Source organism: Pararge aegeria, chromosome 9 (assembly GCF_905163445.1).
Source record: "Pararge aegeria chromosome 9, ilParAegt1.1, whole genome shotgun sequence".
NCBI lineage: Eukaryota > Metazoa > Arthropoda > Insecta > Lepidoptera > Nymphalidae > Pararge > Pararge aegeria.
In genome coordinates, this window is record NC_053188.1 from 7,831,034 (window position 1) to 7,853,288 (window position 22,255).

A 22,255-nucleotide genomic window follows, 5' to 3' on the forward strand; every position below is an offset into this window, starting at 1 on the left:
CTTCAGAGAGATTGAACGCAATTAAGATTTATAAAATTCTCTCGCTTTTTCGTTATCAATCTTTCTTTCTTTTTTGTTATTGCACATAATATTTAGTGTTTTTAGTTCTTTACTATCTTGTTTTATTGTATCCTGGTAGAAAACGACACCGCACCAGAACCACCGCGACGTGCATCTCACGGCAGCTTCTCAGATTCAGGCAAGTTTTTTTTTGTTGGACCGGCTTGAAGTACTTTTGGAATTATCAGTTCTCAAGTTCAAATTAAATATAAAAAGACCCTGTATAAATCCCGAAAAGCCCCTTTTAACGGCTAGTTGCTCTTTTATGCAGCTCCGAAGATCTTTTGGAAAGTTTTCATAATTTATGACAACAGTTTTTTTTCTTTAGTCCCCAATTTAAAAAGTTTGTAATTCCAAAATTTTAATACCTAATAACATTTGACGAGTAATCTAATATTTTGTGTTATATACTTCCTTTAAACATAACACTGTTCAAATTGCGTGGAAACCTGAAATTTTTGCTTGAGAGTAAATAGATCTACAACATGATGCATTAATATCACCAGACCTTATAAAAAATGAACAATGGCCTTTGTTGAAAACAATCGGAACCTTATTTATCTAACTGCCGCGTCGAAAACGTACGTGGTCTTTGGAAAAGTGAATTCAATATATTAATTGCGTATTATAAATACTTGAAAACTTTTTGTGATTTTTTAAGGTCGACGAGATGTTTACGTCATACAATTTGACTGAGCCGAAACCAGTCTGAACAGTTTTTATCCGATTGTAAATAGTGTCTTACGCTCTTGTGCTCGGAAACGCTGTTTGTGAGTGCTATAAGTTGTTATTTAGCTTTGTGTTGTTGATTGTAAAAGCGGTTTTGTGGCGTATGAAAACGAATAGAATGGGTTATTATCAACAAATTTTATCATAGTGACTCACAGATAACCTATCCGTCTTATCACTTGTTCAGTTTTGTTCGAACCGTTAGGAATTTATGTTTACTGCTGCATTGTGGATAATCTAAAATGAACAAAAAGTATAAAAGTGAAACCAGGAAAAGTAGTGTAAGTGTTGCCTCTGAGACACATCCCTACGATGACGATATACAGTTACAAGATGTTCCCTTATCGGAATCAATGACGAGATCACTAAAAGCTTTGAATAAATATGTAAAGAAAAATATATTTTTTGATGAAAGTGAAGAACCAATTGTAGAAAAAGATGATAGTGCTTACTTTTCTAAAGAAAATAGTCCCAACGAGTCCATGTCTAAAAGTGATTCGGACAGTATAAAAAGTAACATATCCAATGAAAACAGAAATGAAATTATTGCTTCTTGGGCAAGTACTCATAATGAACAAAATGTTGATAAAATTACATCCATTTTTAATGATCCTGTAACATTGACAGATGATTATAAATTCAATAAGCTTTTAGAAAACTCTACCAGCAATTTTATGCCTGAAATATGTATAGAATCATACGAAGAAAACATGAAAGTTGATAAAAATCTAGACTCTATACCTCCTGATATCCCTAAACGTGTAAATGTGAATAACCTTCTGGAAACGTCGGTCAAGAATATTAGTAGCGTTCATAACGAAATTGTTCAATCAAATGAACATAAACTTTCTAGTACTTCGTATAGTAGTACCTCTTTACCTGAACGTACTTCTTCGCTTACAAATATAAATAAAAGCCATGATTATACATATAAGCAGGACACTGGTTATAAGCCCACCGTGGCTCTGAGAAAGAAGCCTGTTAATAATGATTGTAATTTGCAAGATAATCGACATACGATCCATGATTTATCAGAATGGGTTAATAGGACAGATATATATCCGGATGTTTACGCACCTTTACCTTATAGTAAGTAATAATTTAATTTAGCCTATCTAAGTTTTCGTCCCCATTATTAGATCAGCCTGCTAAAGCAATCTTCGTTTTACAATGGGGTTTAAATAATATCCTATCTTTTCTATATAAAGGTCGGCCAAGTTTCGAGTTTTAGATGTGAAAAGGTAACAGATACACGCAATACATTCTATTTAATTTTATAACAAAATATACTCGTATATTTAGTAAATATAAAGTAAATCCACAACACGCTTCCTTGCTTCGCTTTCCTTGAAACATTCATTTCAATAAAATTTAATATAAATTAGCAACAATCGTCATTATGGCTTATTTCCTCTTTCCGCTAAAGATGAAATATGGAAGATCACTAAAGTAACTTAAGTACTAAACGTTCTTAACAGAATGATCAGTCTATTACGTATATTTGGTATTTTTTGTTAAACTGATTGAGAAATATGTAATGAGGCTAGTTGTGTTGTTGTGTAATTCGCTTAAAAATGAGTTGAGAAACTTGGTCAAAACAGCTATGTGAGCGAAATGGCTGCGTAAATTTTTGGCGGGAGATACTGATGAAAGTGCAACTGATAGCACGGAGACAGTCGTCGCGACGTTGACAGGCCGACTGGCTGATCTGTGTTCCGTGTGGCGGAAAAAGTTAAACGTTAAGTTAAGTGGACCCTTAATATGGGTTTAATTAAACAAATCAAGAGAATGGCAAGCTATGGTATGTTATTTTGTTATTTTTTAGGACAAAATAAACAAAAAAAATTAATTAAGAGTTAAAAAAACGTAATAATGAAACTTATCGTTAATTGCCAGATCAGGGATAACTTTTTATCGACTGCCCAAAATAATAGTATAATTTTATTGATTTATTTTTATTTATTTCAAACGATACACGATCGATAAACATGTGTATTTATAAGCTGCTTTATTCCATCATAACTCCTAAATGCCTGAAGGGATTTCAAGTATTGTTAGAATCCGTACATCTTTCCGCGGGACACTTAGTACCTATATATATTTTTTTAAATCAATTAATCAATGTAGCGGCTGTACGGCGCCACTTTCAAATGTTATAATAATCTTTTTTGGCATTGGTGTTTTAATTTTTTTATCCTTCGAATGCACTAGTGTCGTATTTATTTCAGCAAATGAATAAACGTCGTCAATCACGGCAAGTTTAACAATAATAACGGATTTCAGTATAGTGTGTTATATTTTTATGTAGGCAATAGGTAAGGTAGGAATTTAGGTTAATATCGATTTAAAGTGAAAAAGGTTATAAAGTTACATTGATGCGTGTGATAAATGAATGATTAGGAAATAACAGGATGTGTTGTAACTAGTAACGACATACCAGAACACCGGTGACTTATAAAATTAGTTTAGCAAATATTAATGCCGGCCGTTTCGTTATAAACCTTATAGGCAGGGTAAGGTGTAGGCAAAGCAGGTAAAACAATAATTCAAAATAAGTTACCAATATGCATTTTATAGGTTAGTATGTACTGTTAAATAAGTTCACATTCTTTTTTTATATTTTTTTACTATTCTTAGTAGATTACTTGATTACTTGTCACTATTCTTTAGTAGATACGTATATATATATGTTGCTTTTTTATTTATCAATTATAAACATACAGCTACACAGCTATATACATATAAATTGATGAATTGATCAAGTCGATAATTCGAGTTTCGCCGCGAAAGTTACACTTTCCTTAGTCACGTACTTACTTCGTTATGTACAAGAAGTTTTCATTTTATTACCACTTCTCTAATTTTGTATTAATCGTTGTTTACTAATAATTTGTCAAAAAATATAAAATTATATGAAATCAGAAAGCTCTACGAAAAGTCTGTTATAATTCTTGCTATTTCCTAATAGGTAAATCGTGATATAAAAACCTTATGTTAAGTACCTAAGTTAGTTATTACTGTCTTCGTTATGTCTGTCGCTATCATTATAATTTCCTTTAGGTTTCCAACCATTCTATATAACATTACCCGGGAATTACATCCGTAATTGATTTTAGTTGATCAGTTGTTGCATCTGATTTCTTCCAGTCAAAACTGTGGCGGCGGTTTACCTATTTTCGGTTTCATAGATAAGTCTCAGAGACAGTACATAATGTACCTCTAAAGCCCGTGAAGTTTCATTTCGATTATCACGTACACGTTCTAGTTGTTTCACCATTTAGAGATCCTTGTTCATTATTTAGGAAACAAACAATATTATTTAGGCATTTTAGTTATTCAGTGCTTGGTGACGCGTTGACATTCGAAAGCTTTTTTTTTTCCTCTAAATCTTGACTGTCTAAGATAGTAGCTATATTACCATGCCCCTAATTAGTATCTACGCGACATCGAACCGGAACGCTAAATCGCTTAGCGGCCTCGGCCGAAGCCCACCCCACCTGACACGACCAGAGAAAATACAGAATTTATAAATTCCCAAATTACCACTTCTGGGAACCGAACCCGGGATCTCCAACTTAAAACCACAACCCTCACCGCTGCGCCAAAACGTCAAGCTTGTTCTCAGTTAAAGGATGTTAAAACACTCCATAACTATTCTCACATACATACATATACCACGTTTATTTGTAAGACCCATAGGATTTTCCATTACGCGAGACTTGTGATATCCCCACGGTTTTGCCAAATTCCTGATTTCTACATTTACATGCGACATGTACACGTGCAAACCTATGTGTGTACATATAGTAGCTTACACGTGTTTACACGCGCGTGTCGCGAATGCCCATTAAGTGAAAGTGGACGGGCAATTTGTGACAGAAAAGGGCTTTCATTTTCCTCTATGTTTGCTTTAGAGTGTGGTTTTATTTGTTCTAATACTATTCGTTTCCCGACACGCGCCTCTAACATTTTATAAATTCCCAAATTTCCCCTGCCGTTGGTCGAACCGAATGTCGTTAAGACTATCAAACTGTTAAGAATGCAATGGGCAGGACATGTGCAACGCATGGAAAGCACGAGAGCGCCAAAGAGGTTGATGGAGGGCACTTTGGAGTGGCGTAGAGGCCGAAGACGACCTAGGGGTTGGTGGAGTGATGGAGTTGAGAGGGATATGAGGGTTCTGAGTTCGAAGCTGGAAAGAAGCAGCTTCTGACCGCCTCAAATGGAGAAATATGCTTGACCAAGCCAAGGCCCACCCAGGGCTGTAGAGCTGTGATGATGATGATGTTGGTCGAACCCAATACTAACCCTAGCCGCTCGACACTGCGCCTAGGAGGTCGTCCATACATATGATAACCCCATCAAACTCTACTACTTTAAGATATCTAAGAAACCAATTGTCATCAACACAAGTTAAACTGTTTGTAAAGAATTTTAGATCCATTCCATAGGCACCGTAATTTTTTCCGGCATGACAAATAGCTATGTTACTTTTCGGCCCATAAACTAACTCTATGCCACAAATAATATTAATAGGTACACCGCGTGAAAGAGGGTCAAACCAACAAACACACTTTCGCATTTATAACATTTATAAGTTGGGATTCTCGAACCGGTTCTACTCGTCACGTGTCGTTACGTCGCGTCGCATAATCCTACCCGAAATATTACCATCGATAGCGTTACAACATTAATGCCATAACCACTTCCGATGCTATACAACTTTCACTGATACGTATAAAATTCCATATACCTACCTAACTAGCTTCCTATTACATATTTATTTTATTCTCTACGCTTGGAGTACAGTAAACATACGAGTAAGACATGGCAAGACGACTAACTATAGTTCAACGGGTACGTACCACGATAATAGGTTTGTCGATATTTCGAAAAGTTCTATCATTTATTTAATAGCAACGCGTTGAATTATGCGATATTTCCAGTTTCGTGAAAAAATGGCGACAAATCCCCTCGGCATCGTCCGTCCACTAGTCACAAGAAACTACTTATTTTGTCAACTTCAAATTAGGAATAATACTTTGTGCACAGTTTTCAATCTGCATGGAATATTAATCCTTACATACATTTAATTAAAACTTTTACAAACAAGAATTGCGTCAGTTCATATCATCATATTAACTTTTGAATGCCAGAACAGATTTGGATATATAAGAAAGAGGTATCGTTAGAATACTTATTAAACGTTACGATACGTTATGACAAAAGCTAGTTGTATGTAAAAATAAACATGCGGGGAATAGAAGTGGACCTTGAGAATTGCATCGTCGAGTTATTGGATTATTATAGGAAGTCTAAATCTATATCTTTGTACATATATACATAGTATACATATTACATATAGCTCCTAATGGAAAGCGCGCGGTGACTATGACGCGAGTTCCATGACTTTTGTTTACCCAAAAAGTGCTCAACGCGTCCAAAGAAGATTTCACTTCAAAAAACAACATGGCGGCTGTATGACGTCATTTTCAAATTCTTGCAGAGGTTGGCAGTCGTGTGTTCTTTTTTTAAATTACGTTTCTGTTTATATAGAATCTCCTAGCCGCCGGTACGTGGAGAGCGATGTGAACATCCACTACAGGTGTCCGGTGCGTCATGACCCCCTACCGCTGGTGCCGGAACGGGAGCTTGCAATACAACAGGCCGAGCATATGAAACGACTCTACAGAGAACAACGGCGGAATAAATACTTACAGGTACATAACAAAGACTACTAATCACGAAGTCATAATTTCGATTCATAGGACAGGCTGATAGTTATTAGGGCAAAAATTTTACGGTTCCAGAAGAATTTCATAAAAATCTTAATAACATAATAACAATCGTATGTTCAGGCATAACTCCGACTTAAAATGTATTTACTTTTCAGCTGGTATAAAATTTATATAGAATAACTTCTTGGTCTTTTTTCTTAATAAAATTTCTCTTGCAGTTGTATTTATAATATATTTTATCGTTACGAAATCATTTAAAGCTGAGTTAGGTTTAAACTCGATAACGATAGCTAAGTTGGTGTTAAACTCACACCAACTTAGCTACCGAATACACACATACACACACATTCCCATCTAGCCCCAAAGTAAGCGTAGGTTGTGTTATAGCACTAAGATAACTGATGAACATAAATGAACAATATGTATATATAAATATAAAATACTTATAATATAAGGATAAACAGCCAGACACTGAAAACTTTCATGTCAGATATTTCCAGTTGGGGAATCGAACCCACGACTTTTTGACTCAAAACACAGGGCCACTGCGTCAATTGGCCGTCTTAAAATAGTTGCAATCGCGTTGAAATGATATTACATATTTTCCCATAGCAAAAATCTTGCGTTAGACACGTTGTTACTGTAATAGAAACGTTTCTCAAGACCTTTCAAAACGCCTATATCTCGCATATGTTATCAAATACCATATAAAAATATTAAAAAAAAAACCGCTACCAAAGCTAAAACACCTAATATTTAATATTACATTATTGTGCAATAAAACTATTATTATATACTTTAAAAACATTAGATGTGATAATATAGATGGTATCGAATATTTTTCTTTCATTGTAAATAACGCTGTTTAGAAAATAATTAAACTTTTATTTAATTTTATAGATTTAGACATAAGTATATATTATTATATACTCGTAGGTATAGCTAAGGTTTTAATATTGATTAAACTACAGTGGCGTGGCGCAGCCGACGGGAATTAAACCCTTATTATCCGTTAACTTTGACTGACACTATAATCGCATTCTGATGTTAACCTCACGACCGCACGTGAACCAGAGTTCAGTTCAGCCAACTATTTGAATTATAGGTTTTAAAAAAAGATCAAGCAGTTTGAGTTTATATAGGCACAGTATAGGCATAATGAGACTCAAAGTTTTACATACTTGAAATATTAAACTTTTTCAAAACATTTCTGATTCAACGTCTATAGAAGTTTGTGTAGGAAATTTTATCAGAAATAACTACTTATTAAGTCAAACAAAAATATTTAAATGATGTTGTCGACGGCCGAGTGGCGCAGTGGGCAGCGACCCTGCTTTCTGAGTCCAAGGCCGTGGGTTCGATTCCCACAACTGGAGAGTGTTTGTGTGTACATGAATGTTTTTCAGTGTCTGGGTGTTTATCTGTATATTATAAGTATTTATGTGTATTATATTCATAAAAAAATAATTATCAGCTATCTCAGTACCCATAACACAAGCTACGCTTACTTTGGGGCTAGATGGCGATGTGTGTATTGTCGTAGTATATTTATTTATTTATTTATTATTATGTTACCAGAACAATGTAAGACATATGTAAAATAACAAAGCAGTAGACAGAGAGAGAAATATCAAGGACAAGATGGATTGACTGTGTGGAAGAAGATGAGAAGGAGAGGAGAGTATAGTGAGTTGACGAATGATAGAAGTAAGTTGAAGTAGAAGAAGTGTTGTGACGACTCCACATAATATAATGTAGGATGGGTACAAGAGAGGAGAGGCAGAAATAGTTCTGCTATTTTCATATATAACACAATTGCACACAAATTTATTTATTTATTTAGTGGACAATCAACAGTTTACAACAACAACTCTTATAAACCTAATTTTGTTTAGGTTTATAAGAGTTGTGAAAAAACATATAAATATAATATTGTAGACCCACTTAAAGACTGCCACAACTTGCGAATAAAAAACTATATTGTCAGTTAAGTGTCTGTACAACTGGTTAGTTTCAATCTCTAACAGGTTAGTCGGTTAGAAGATCTAAATTAGAAGATATCCTATCATAACATCGATAAAAAAAAACCTCAAAACGTATCACCACATTAAATACCACTTCATAAGGCACAAATAACGGTACAATAAGATATCACATTACGCGATAAAGTAAAGGATAAAGGTAATGCTTTGTGCAGATGGAAAGCAGTTTCTTCACACCTCGCTTGTTTGGCGGTTTTCATTGTGGTCCACATTAAAGCTATGGTCATCTGAATACCGCGCCAGTACGCGCAAGCACATCACACCGGGACCGTTACGTTTATTGTTTAGTTTTTTTTATTCACGCAAAGGTACATAAATAGTGGTAAATAGTTGGTGAATATGCTCATGATATCGGATTTAGTTATTAAGGTGAGAATGTTGTATTTGTTACGTAGTTTTTTAAGTGGAGTCAACTTTGCAGAGTTTGGTCTCTTTATTCGTGATTTAGCCATTTAGAACAACGGATTTTTGCTCATCTTGTATGTATACCAATCGATGTGTGTGGCCGTGCATTTTTTTACTTCGACATATTACTGATGATTCTAGTAGCAGTATATCTACTTTCCTATCCTATTAAAATACCCACTTTTGCTGCAAATATCAACCATTAACAAATGATACTAATTTTTAGACTCATGTTTTAGATCCATTTTTGTAATTTCAAATTCGGTACTCGCGTATTTTATTTTTTTTCCGTCGCGCGTCGTATGTAAAATAGGCTTACTTTAATAGAATACGTTCCAATATTTTGTGACAGTAATATTCCAAACTCCTACCTATAATTGAATGCCCTTTTCAATCAGATGTTATGTGACCCCTTGAATCAAATAACGATTATTATGTAAGGTCAAAAATAGAAGTCATCGTATCTTGATGAATGATTTACGTAAGTTCTTCAAAGGTTCTTTAAGATTTCAAGTTTTATTCAATCGATTCACAAAATGTTGTTTTCATACCGTTACTGTTATTAAAAGTAATAAATAGGTATACCTCGGTCAATTTTAAATGCTTTCTTATTAATCGTCTAAAGTTTTTAGTACTTTTCAAAATCCAAACACAGACGTCGAATCAATAGTCGATTGACGTGTAATCAAGCGAAACCTACGACTTTCCCTCAAGGGCTCGCACCGCGGTCAGTTGAATTATTGTAAATCACTCTCTTTTTTTAGGTTATTTACGAGTGTTTATTAAATTTTGTATGTTTTGTTTGTTGTGTTGTGTTTTTAACGTTTTCTCTTAGATCGGAATCAAAACTGATATTTAAGTTAGTTAGAGCATATTTTAGATTGAGAGAACAAATATCAGTCTGTACATAACTAACAGAGCTACATAGTCACTTTATGGGACTAAGCTCTTTATACCTATAAAGATTAAAAATAAACGTGTGTGTACTTATGTACACCCGTTAGAATTTATACTTCTTTGGTTAGAATTTATACAAGATAAACATCTTTTAAAAAATTTTAGCTTCTGCCTTATTGTACTTTGTTTAGGATTTATATAATTTCTGCCGTCATACATTACTATGAACAAACTATGATAATATTTTTCACAAATAAGACGAAGAGAAATAAAACCTTAAGATTGTATTACTAGTAAGCATAACTACATCAAAATAATCATCAAAATACAGGATTTTGATATTTGACTGCCTCATTCATATTATTAGTTAACACTTCCATCTAAGTAAGGTTTACGAGATCCTCAGGCTAAATAAAGTTTCAAGCTATTCCGACCTTATGCCACGTTTTTCTAACATAAAGATACCTTATCACTAAACCATGTCAACATTTGCTGGGACCTTGGGCAATCCTTAAATTCTTACATAATGAAGCATTTAGATGATCATTTTGTTCGCATATCGGAATGCCTCAAGTAGTTGACCTTGAACTTCGCATACTTTGGTTACTAAATTACAAACGTTGACGAGAGACACAACAATAGCATTCACTTTAACAACAATGTGTAGCACATTTTGATATTTATGACATTGACTCAAGAATCACTTTTGCTCGAGCAAATATTTTAATACGTAGTCATCATGAATGTAAAATAGTTTCCACAATGAAACTACCTGGAGTTTACCAAAGAGTATCATCAGTTTTTTACCAAACTGAACGAAATAATATAAACTTTAACACTAATCCAAAAATTTAATATATTTTGTATATCTCAGAAATGGTGCTAAAGTCAAATGTTGTCTAGATCAAGTTTTATAGGTACCTATTCAGACACTACCTATTAGGTAAGGGTTTGTACGTTTAGGTATCCTGAAAAAACCCATAAAAAACATATGTAGTAACATACATAATCTCTGAGGTATTTACTTAGTTGCATTGTTGACAATGGTATATATTTCGTTAAAAAAAAAGCGTAAAACAGTACATTATGTACTGTGTTACAGTTTTTACACTGTACATTATGCACTCAAAAAAACTGTTTTTAATATCGTTAATACCTTGGTAAACTCTGAGGGACATATCTACTTGCATTGTTATCAAAGGTAGTAGGTAGTAGTAGTAGTAGTAAAAAAATATATATATTTTGTTATTTAAATTTGACAAAATTAAATGTATATATATATATACATTTAATTTTTGTCAAATTTAGACTACATATTAATATTCAGTGTGCAGTGTGCCAAATGGTTATCGGTTAACCTAGTTGCTAGTATAAAAGCTAACCCAGTAAACCCCTTTTAGTTGACATTAGTATAATGTACTGAATTAAGACCTCGCGTTATAACTTAATTACAGATATTTTTGAATTTAGCTTGTTTATTGCTAGCAATGTTTGTTTACAAACTGATGCAGATAGTTCCAATTCTATTGTTGTCTGCAAAAAAGTGGCGCCAAGCGATTAAAGGTATGGGCTACATACTCGTATAACTGCCATACCCCTAACAGGTTAGCCCGCTTCCATCTTAGACTGAAGCATCGCAAATAACCAGGTGATATTACAGTCAAAGGCTAATTTGTATTTAAAAAAAAGAAATATTTAGTATAACTGCAATACTAAATAATTATACTACGAAATGATAATAATAAATATACTACGATACACTCATCGCCATCTAGTCCCAAAGTAAGCGTAGCTTGTGCTATAAGGTACTAAGATGACTGATGAATATCAATGGACAAGAATTGTAGTTTTTTTAGAGAAAGCTCTGACTTGGTTTCGGTAAGCCAATAATTGGAAAAGTGTTTTATAAGAGAAAATGAAAAATATTTTCATTTACAGGAAAATAACATACAACATGCTGACATAGACTCATTTGATGCATCTATCAAGGTGACCTTTGAACGACGTGTGACTGAAGAGTGTTTATAACAAGTTTATCAAACGATTTTTCTTAATAAGAAATGCTATGTAACCTTTTGGCTTAGAAATTATTTGATCTTTCTTGAAAAAAATATGTTCCTAACAAGTACTTGAGTTAAAGTTCATCGCAGACTGATACAAGAGCCTCAGAAAGCGCACACAATACACTTTTAAAAGGAAGGAAAGAGCAATAGTTTAGCTAACCAAATCGGACGCATCGAGATCCTCTGAAATTAAGCAGGCAAGCCAAGTCAGATTAACCATCTATGTTGATGGTAATTCTTTTCATATGCGCGGCTAATCTTAATGTTATGATGTGCTCAATACAGGGCACGGGTCTCCTCCCACAATGGAAGGGGTTAAGGCCGTAGTCCACCACGCTGGCCCAGTGCGGATTAGTGGATTCCACGTACCTTTGATAACATTATGGAGAACTTAACCATTTTTAGCAATAAAAATATCACTTATATTTTATTGGCTTAAAACACACATAACTTAGAAAAGTTAGTGGTGCCTGCTGGGCCCCCCGAAAGTGAAGTCCGGTGGGTAGGACCGGACTATAACCGCTTCCCTTTTCTTGTATAGTTTCGATTTAGTGGGAAATCATACACCTGCCGATCTGACCGATCCTATAATGGTACAAATTTGCTCGCTTCGCTGGTAAAGGTTTGTGTTGGCATTCCCTTTGAGTTCGTCCGATGCGGTTTGCACGTGTGGTTTCTTATGACTGCGGCTCTTAGACTCTTGCATCAGTCTGCGATTAACAAGCAACTGATATTGTTCCATATTTTAATCGTTAAAATTTAATAAAAACCACATAAGCTTACAAGTTGTAAATATCATAACGCGCCGCCTACACATTTGAATCAACGCTGTCTATTTATTATATAGAGCTACTTTTCAAACCTTCGCAATTCTATAGATGTGTAAGAATTTTTAAGATAATACATTTATGAAATAAACCTAACCCATGTTAAATTTACTATTATTTGATTTCCATCCCACTATTACTCCGATAAAATAATGTGTGGGTGTGGTAAAGTACAAAATTCATAGTCAAATTTATTATATACCATTTTCATTTTAATAATTTCCTTTCTTATCGAATGCACGGAGCGAAGTGCCTTGCTTTTTTATAAGAAAAGGTTGTTTGGGGATATTTTTCATCGACGTGTTGTAAAAACTATATTAACATTAATAACAAACTTTTATACTGGTCTCTGAATCTTAATTTTAAAATATTGCCATGGTTTGAAAATTAACTCTGTATAAAAAAAGTCATTTGGAGGTATTTAGCATAAATTAACCATGGCGTTTTGATTCCTATTATTCCAGGAGCTGCAGGATATGCAAAATCGACGTCACCAGGACAACTTTATGCCATCACAGAAGACAGTTGTGCCCTTGAATCGCTACGACGAGGCTGAGAAAATTGTCGCGAAAGCGTTGTACACATTCAATGGACAGACCGCAAGGGAACTAAGTTTTAGGAAAGGGGACATTATAAATGTTAGAAAGCAAATAGATTCTAATTGGTATGAAGGCGAAGTGCATGGAAAGGTTGGACTGTTTCCCTATAATTATGTAGAGGTGAGTGACACATTTATTTTTTTCAATTAACTTTATATACTTATTGATATTGTTGCAATAAATAAGTTATATAGGTAATACATACAAATAGGTGCACTAAAAACCTCCAATAAAAATAAATTTCAAAGAACCGAATCAAAACAATATGTTTGGTAGACTAATTTTTAAGTCCCCCAATCGTTAATTCTATAGTGTTTTATGCCCGCCCGGCTTGAAAATACTTTCCGTAGTAAAATTTGGAAAGCGGTGTTTTCACTAAAATCAGTACCTACATCAGAAATACTTCTTCAATACTAAAATTAAAGTATTTTTGTATTCACGCACGATTTGTTAATTAGTACAATAATTTTCATTTATTTATACCTACAGCAAAGAATGGGTAGGTTCGAACAATAACTTGATCATACATAATAGTTTCCTAAGAGTCAGTCTATAAATTTTCTTTTTTCAGTTACTTAAAGGTGAAGGAGTTCAAACACACAAAAAACCCGCAGTGGTTGAAGGCCGCGCTAGGGCAAAATTCGATTTCATAGCACAAACCAATCTTGAACTGCCGTTGAAGAAAGGCGAGGTCGTAGTACTGTCTAGGCGTATTGACCATAATTGGTGGGAAGGCAGAAATGCGAACAGAACCGGTATATTCCCCGATAGCTATATCACCATTTTGCAAGAGCCTAGTCCGAGTAAACCCGGTAAGTTACATTTTTTTATGATGCATAGAACCCCATATATAATTGCGAAAGTTGGGATGAATGTTTGTACCACAATAATGCAAGAACTTCTGAACGGATCTGGATGAAATTTAGCACAGAGATAGATTATTTCTCATCATCTTCATCATCATCACATCAACCCATTACCGGGCTACTACAGGGCACGGGTCTTCTCCCACGATGAGTAGGGTTTAGACTGGCCTAATGCGGAATGGTGGATTTCACAGGCTATTGAGAACTCTCAGGCATGCTGGTTTCATCACGATGTTTTCTTTCATTATTGAAGCAAGTAATTTTACTTGATATTTATCAATTCCTTAAAACGCTCAGAACTTAGAAAAGTTAAGTGATGCGATTCGATTCGAACTCGGCCCTCCGAAAGTGAACCAAAAGTCGGAACCACTAGGATATCACAACTTTCTCTCCGATTCCGTTCGATCCTGTTCTGATTACTTATAGTCTGCAATAATTTGGATGGCCGATTGGCGCAGTTTGCAGCGACCCTGCTTTCTGAGTCCAAGGCCGTGGGTTCGATTCCCATAACTGGAAAATGTTTGTGTGATGAGCATGAACGATTTTCAGTGTCTGGATATTTATATGTATATTAAAAGTATTTATGTATATTATAATATTTATCAGTCATCTCAGTACCCATAACACAAGCTACGCTTACTTTGGGGCTAGATGGCGATGTGTGTGTTGTCGTAGTATATAAATTAAAAATTAAATTAAATTAAATGCTTAAAGATCAGATAGATCACGGTGTATATACGTTTGAAATTACTTTTCAGAGACACAGCCACTCAGAACCACCGACAAACCAGTGGCGTCTCCAGCAGCGCACGGGCTGTTAAATGGGACAGATAAGCGCAGCATGGGTTCCCATAGCTATACCCCTCAGCCCAATAGTCCCGCACTGTCCAACGCCCCGCCTGCCACTCAGCCGCTATCAGGTAGGTCAACCCTTCAGCACCCCCCACTAGCGACAGGGACATAAAAGAACACTGTTAAAGCGCTTTATCCAATAAAATTCCTTTATCCACAAAACCTCTTTCTTTATTTATAATAATTGTTGGACCAAGCAAATTGCCCGCCTGATGGTGACGCAACAGAGTTGAGAACATACAGAACCCTTTAACACAATTATTATTGAAGCACCAAAAACCACTCCACGTTGGTAGTGTTTCCTGAACAGGCGGTCAGTCACTACATTCAATATAGCAGTTAGCAGTAATTATTGGATCTCCAATGTTCTAAACGTTTACCGTAAAATAAGGATAACGTGAAATGGACCTTTGAAAACGTAGATCAAAACTGCAAAGTTTTCTACTAGATGGCGCTACAGTTGCTGTTAGACTGATATAAAGAGGCATATAATAATTTCGCCATCGGTTATAGGAGAGCCATATCTTAGTTGTTAAAGTGCTCAGTTCGCTTGTTAGAGAGTCGCAGGTTCAAATTCAGTCGGTTCCCAAAAATGGGAAAAGTGAAGTGAGTTGCGCGCGGGGCGTTTTTAAATGTTTTGGACACAATGCGCTGCTTGCAATAATGGCTGAGTGAGGGTTCTGTATGTTCTTAATTCTGTTAGTAACATTTTGTGAGACATGCAAAGAACACATCCCAGAAAGTGCTGCTCTGAGGCAATCAACCTGAGGCGTAGGTGTTAAGTTTTATAGGGCATTATTTAACGGCAACCATGCTCTTTTGACTGAAACACAGCTTAGCGGTAGTACTTCTCCGTTTGCTAGATATTTCAGACGTCACATACACTCGCTTATTAATGACAATGTAATCCACGCCTTTGATATTATTTAACTGCTGCTGCTGAAGCGGTTAAAGCGCATTGGATAGGAGCTCGACTTTACTTTCGGGGGGCCGAGTTCGAATCCCAGCACGCACTTCTAACTTTTCAAAGTTATTTGCCTTTTAAGTAATTATAATATCACTTGCTTCAACTTGCATGCCTGAGAGTTCTACATAATGTTCTCAAATGTGTGTGGAATCCACCACAGCCTTAACCCCTCCTCATTGTGGGAGGAGGGGTAAAGGCTGTGGTAGCCGCCCGTGCTAGTGGGCCGCTAATTGGTTGATATGATGATAATGAAGCACTGCTCGGTAAAAGAAGCGAATCAAAAATAATTTCCTGATTCACTTCCTTTAATCTGGATAAGGAGAGCTGAAAGAGAGTAAGAGATGATGTGACTGGAGAGGAGACAGAGGAGTGGAGAGCTGAAATTTTTAGTATCTTTCTGTGGCTTCATAATTATAAAAATAAACGATCCAAGAAACGTTTCTTGGTATTCATTTTGTTTTTTCATTAATCATATTAAGTGTTATTTAATCCTTACCTTTGTGTGCCAGTCCAACTTTCACTTAAGGTGCTTAGTAAAATGTACAAATTGCAAATTGCAACGTTGCATACTGAAATCGCGACCGATCACGATTTTAACCAGTCTGTTTGAAATTACAAGCTAAATGTAACATCACCGTTGTCCTCAGGTTACGTGACAAAGTCGTCACAGGGTGCGTCTGCGTCGGAGCGCGGGTACGGGCCACCGACGGGCGCGGGCGTTGACCTCAACAACACTGAGCCACTCTACGTTGACACAAACGCCGAAGCTGTCCCGTACGTACCGAACCGAAGTAGACTACTAACGAACCTCTCTCTCATAAGATGCTGAGTATTCCAAATTGAGGTTCAAACATCATAGAATATTGTTAAATGTTTTTCGCTCAGTATGTATTGATAATATTGAATGTTTCCATGGGCGTCTTCTTTTCTAAGGGGGATGGGGCAAGTGGGATTATTTTAGAGGCCCTCATCCTCGGCTGATTTTTTAAACTTTATTCAGCCTTTATAATCGATTCTGGAGGCAAAACTTTTTTTTATTTTTTGTTGCTGTCTCTCTATCTCTATCTTGGCTACGAGTTCGTACATTTCCTGCGAGATTTCAAGGGGGGATTTCCTACCTGCCCTCCCCTGACCCATGAGTTTTTCATATTCCATATTTGTGTGCTGCTAAATTAGCTTGAAAGAACTAAAACTGTAATAATATATAACTGTATTAATCTATGAAGTTCAGCACTTCACTTAAAAAAACATTTGTCACCAATGCAAAAGGTGTCATAATTTTATTACGAAGTTATGTTTTTGTGTCAAATTCAAATTCAAAAATCAAAATTTCTTTATTCATGTAGGCCTATCACAAGCACTTATGAAGCGTTCATACATATTTGTTTACATAATTGTAAGGGGATGGTGATAAATTCGTTCGCCAACTTAAATCTAAAGTTATGAGGGTTCAAAACGTTCCCTGGTCTAAGAAGAGCCCACAACAAATTTAGCCGGGTAATTTTTTGTTTGTTATCACTTATCTTCCAGTAAATTTATATTAAGCTATGGTGCTAGAGCAATTCACACCCAAGCTTTTTTATCGTTTAAGTAATCCTTAATATTATAATAGGATTTTTCTGTAAGCTTACGTTTTATATAAACTTTGAACTTATTGAGAGACATCTCAAAGATTTCATTTGAATGAATTAGCAATTTTGTGTAGCCTAGTAAACTGCACAACGAGTTTATTTTTGCTTCTAATATTTATTTTGTTACTATGTACCGTCATTATTTTAAATTCTTTAAATTTATCCCTTAATGACTCTCGTGGGCCCATTTTATATATCGCACGAATAGCCTTTTTCTGCAGGACGAAAATAGAATCTATATCACCAGCATTACCCCATAATAAAATGCCATAGGACATAATGCTGTGAAATATATAAAATACAAAAATATATAAAATATGAATAACTAAAATACAAGAGCCTAGCAGTTTCTATGTTTGTCATATGACGAATCTTTTTTACCGCGTATGCTGCAGAACTAAGTCTGTTCGCTAAATTATTTATATGTGGGCCCCATTGAAGCTAAGCATCTAAAGTTATTCCTAAAAAGATTGTCGTATCCACCAAATCCAACTCCTCATTATTATATCTTCACAGATACCGTGCAATGTACAAATACCGACCACAGAACCCAGACGAGCTTGAACTAAACGAAGGAGACACGGTGTATGTTCTTGAAAAATGTGACGACGGCTGGTACGTCGGCTCCAGCCAGCGGACTGGCAGATTTGGCACTTTTCCTGGTAAGAAAAACTTGTTTATTACTTACTTAGGCACAAGAATGTTGAACTTTGAATTGGAGTTATCGGTACATGCTTGCTTTTATGTAATCTGCATACCCTGTGCATACCCTCTATGCACGCCACTGTATATATATATACACAAGCGACCCACCATGCACGGGAAGATATAAATTTGAAAATGTTTTTTTGTTATATTATAAAACTACTTTTTGTGTCTTTAAACACAATTCATTCATCAAGCTCTACAACTTTTCTCTAGAACTGAATCATATATCTCTCATCGTGACGGATGCGTTCCCAAAAAAGGTTGTCGTTCGTTTTGCAAATCTCAGACTAATTTTGCAAATCAAATGATTAGCATATGATATGGCATATGATTCTCAAAATTAATAAAGTTTTCTATTTTAAAATAATTTTCAAAATAGGTTCAGTAGATCCAGAGATTATACTACAACATTATTTTTCCACTACAAGTTGATAGTATTAGTCTAGATTATAATAATACTAGCTGTCCCGGCGAACTTCGTACCGCAGATCATTTTTTTTTATGAATGTTATATTTTAATACTTACTGTCCTATTCCGGTCTAAGAGGAATCCAAAAAATCAAATATCATAAAAATTGGTCCAGCCGTTCTTGAGTTATAAATGGTGTAACTAACACAACTTTCTTTTATATATATATATATACAGATAACTCGTATGTTCCAGGTAACTATGTGGAACGTATCTGATAGCGACAGACGCTGCTGCGGCGTCTTCGCCGCGCTGCGTTGTGCACAAGACGCACAAGATAAACACATAACTAAGCATTTTAACTACTGCCTACAAACGAGCACCCCTCTGAACTAACTTTTTCAATATGATACTGTCTATTTGTGAAGCGCAAAGTACTAAGTACTCTATAAATCTTTTAAAAAAGGAATAGAATTTATCACTTCTCAACTGGAAATATTGATGACTTTTCAGATTCGAAAAGGTTGTACCTTCCGACAAAAAGGGAGGGAAGACAAAGTTAGTTCAAGGCCGCATTGAATTGATTTACACAAATTATTTACAAATCTATTGATGTAAACTTTTTCATATATACAGGATCTTTTTAGCTTAAATATGTGTTTAGTACTGGAATAAAGTTAGCAAGATGTCTGTAACAAAGTTATACATGTATGGTAGTAAATGGTAGAAAGTCACATTGAAGCATAAATCAATATAGGAACTTTTCAGTGACTCGAAATTTTGATTGTACTAACAATTCACTAAGTATAATATTATTGTTACCAAATTGTAAACCATGACTTTTATATCCTTTTATAAAATAATTCATGTTAAAATAAATGTTATAAAATAAATATCATTTGTTACATGTGCTATGGTACATATATTTTTTCCAGCTTAATGATGCAATATTTTTAACAAAAAAACTGAATAATACCTACCTTCGTATATTTTTAAACTTAATTTATGATTTTCTTTTCTTTTGCTTTTGCATAAGTATTTTATAGAGTGAAAATAGGAAAGAATATGTGTGCCAAATCAACCGAACCATCCCAAAGTTGTTTTGCGCGCCCAAAGAATATGTTATTGGATATTAATATGGTGTTGTATAATTGTATAAAACGTGTATACCTGTAAAGTCGTTTATTAGTTATAGTAATTTATTAAAAATCTAGGAGCTGGGGATTGGAGCTCTTCTTTTAAAAGTAACTTTTTAAAAGTATGCAGCAGAAATATTACTACCTAGTTTTATTATTCACGAAAGTAACGTTTTTTGATGGCAGTCTATAATAATACAAATATTAATACTAAACTGATACTATTTAAACATAGCGTAACCTTTACCTACCATGACAGTTTTTTTTTATAATTACTGCATTCAATATTCTCAGGATTACATAATCAACAAAAGTCAAACTTTGAAATCTAACTTCTTTTAACCAAAGTTTAGATGTTTTGTGTATTTGCAAAATTAGATCGTCAATAATCTTGTTCGCTAACATTATTTTAATTTTTATTGGCCACCGTGTTTTATAATTTGTTACCTATTAACCTAGCTATAAATATGTACAAGTAAATAAATACTCAATAACTATGCAATGGTTGGTGTATATAGGGCGAGTTATATTATGGGCAACGTTGACAATACTAATTTGTATGCTTAATTTAATATTAGATGTATCGATAATAAAAAAACTAAGTGTATTTGACTCTCAGAAAATGCGATAGACGTAAATGTTTGGCTTGGCTTTTAAATGTCTAGTCACTTTTTAATTAAAACTTTCCAATTTATTAAAGAAACGCTCATTTAAATCTTTTTTTATTAATGTTAACTTTAACACATTTCTTACCTACATAATTTAGTAAAATATTGATTTACCAAAGTGTAGTTTCTCTCGCCCTATGTTAAATTTATATAATTGTGAAATATATATTTTTTCATTTTTAACCTATTGTTGTAGTTTTGTTAATTTATTTCTAGAAGCACAAACTTTTATTTGTTGTTGACGCCTCGACATGCAATGTAACATTTACTGCTATTGTTCAATGTCATCACATCTAATATAAACTTTCTATTAAAACTATTGTTTTATTTACATTTTCTTTTAATATCTTTATTAATTTCAATGTCTTTACGAATTTCAATGTCTTTTACAATATTCCGTGGTCTAATCATGTTTCCGACCAAGTAATGACTATGTCATGACCATGTCATGACCATGTAATTGCGGCAGATAGGATTTACTACAGTTGTCTCCACCCCTCCTCCTCCTGCAGGTGTCGTACGAGGCGATTAAGGGAATAGAACGGAGAAAGAACAGTACTACTACCATCTACTGCGATTACAAACCCGCCTGCCCAGCCCCCAGGGTGATGATTATGAACAAACCTCGCGTTAGGAGAGGTCTTTAGTCCAGCAGTGGACTGTTACAGGCTTTTCATGATGAATCGGACCCAGGAAAAGGACTTATAATCGAATATAAACTTGACCAATTCAAACAAAGCAGTTATTAATGCATAGAGTAAGTGCGCCAATTGTGGACAACCGTAAGGATTTTTTGAAATAAAACTCTGAATTATAAAAATTTATCAGCCTTATATATTTTGAACAGTTCGATTATTCGTTGGTAACAAAATCGATTGTTAGAATTCTTAAGAAACATGAACATTAAAATATGATCAAGTGTACAAAATATGGACCACATGGTTTCAATTATGTACCAATAAAAGTAAATTGGGTTCAAAAGTTCAAAAAAAATTGATGAAATGGCAAAGCCGATTTTCTTCCGATCTTACGGTTGGTATCTCCGCTAAGTGATAGGTCTTCCATTTTTGATGGAACAGGCGTATAACCGTAGTTTTGGGTGGGTCCATGGGTCTTTTTCGGAGTAAAAAGTAGGGTAATCTATTGCCATTTAAAATTTGTCACATTAAAACACCAGATTTGAGATGTTAAAATAACAAAAATTACCTAACCTAACCAGGGAATTTAAACATAAAAGATAGAAACAACGATAATATAAACCTACACTTTGAAGGTTTTTAAAATTATTGTATAATTGCAGAGATATACTCAAACTAACGTTTTTTCTGATATCAGAAAAAAAAATCTCCTACAAATATCTATGTTTATCACCAGTGGCGTGCATTCGGTTGCTTACCAGGGTATGCATACAGCAAGAAAATTGCGTAATATGGAAAAAATCGATTCAATTCAATTTTAGGGTATGCAGTGCTTTTGTGCATGTATGAGGTGCACGCCACTGTTTATCACTGACCTCTATTGCACTTTGCCTTGTATAATAGAGGTCAGTGATGTTTACAAATTACATTCATTTAATACGTTAACATTTTGTTAGCTCACTAACCTTTTATAAACCTACTATTTCTGTATTTTTTAGTAGAGCAATACGGAACGTTGCT

General features: G+C 34.6%; 1 protein-coding gene across 8 annotated transcripts in view; it reads left to right on the forward strand.

Moving 5' to 3' along the window:
- Positions 1 to 19,689, forward strand: part of LOC120626257 — a 141,742-nt gene extending 122,053 nt beyond the window's left edge. For 5 of the 8 annotated variants that reach the window (XM_039893690.1, XM_039893683.1, XM_039893687.1 and 2 more), the window contains 9 exons: positions 140 to 199; positions 6,346 to 6,509; positions 11,810 to 11,860; positions 13,226 to 13,480; positions 13,932 to 14,172; positions 14,985 to 15,146; positions 16,693 to 16,819; positions 18,193 to 18,338; positions 19,049 to 19,689. In XM_039893690.1, coding sequence (XP_039749624.1) covers positions 140 to 199; positions 6,346 to 6,509; positions 11,810 to 11,860; positions 13,226 to 13,480; positions 13,932 to 14,172; positions 14,985 to 15,146; positions 16,693 to 16,819; positions 18,193 to 18,338; positions 19,049 to 19,071 — 1,229 coding nt within the window. In that variant the 3' untranslated portion in view covers positions 19,072 to 19,689. The remainder of the gene's footprint in view (positions 1 to 139; positions 200 to 6,345; positions 6,510 to 11,809; positions 11,861 to 13,225; positions 13,481 to 13,931; positions 14,173 to 14,984; positions 15,147 to 16,692; positions 16,820 to 18,192; positions 18,339 to 19,048) is intronic. The other 3 variants (XM_039893685.1, XM_039893689.1, XM_039893686.1) reach the window with 2 other exon arrangements.
- Positions 19,690 to 22,255: the final 2,566 nt, after the last annotated feature.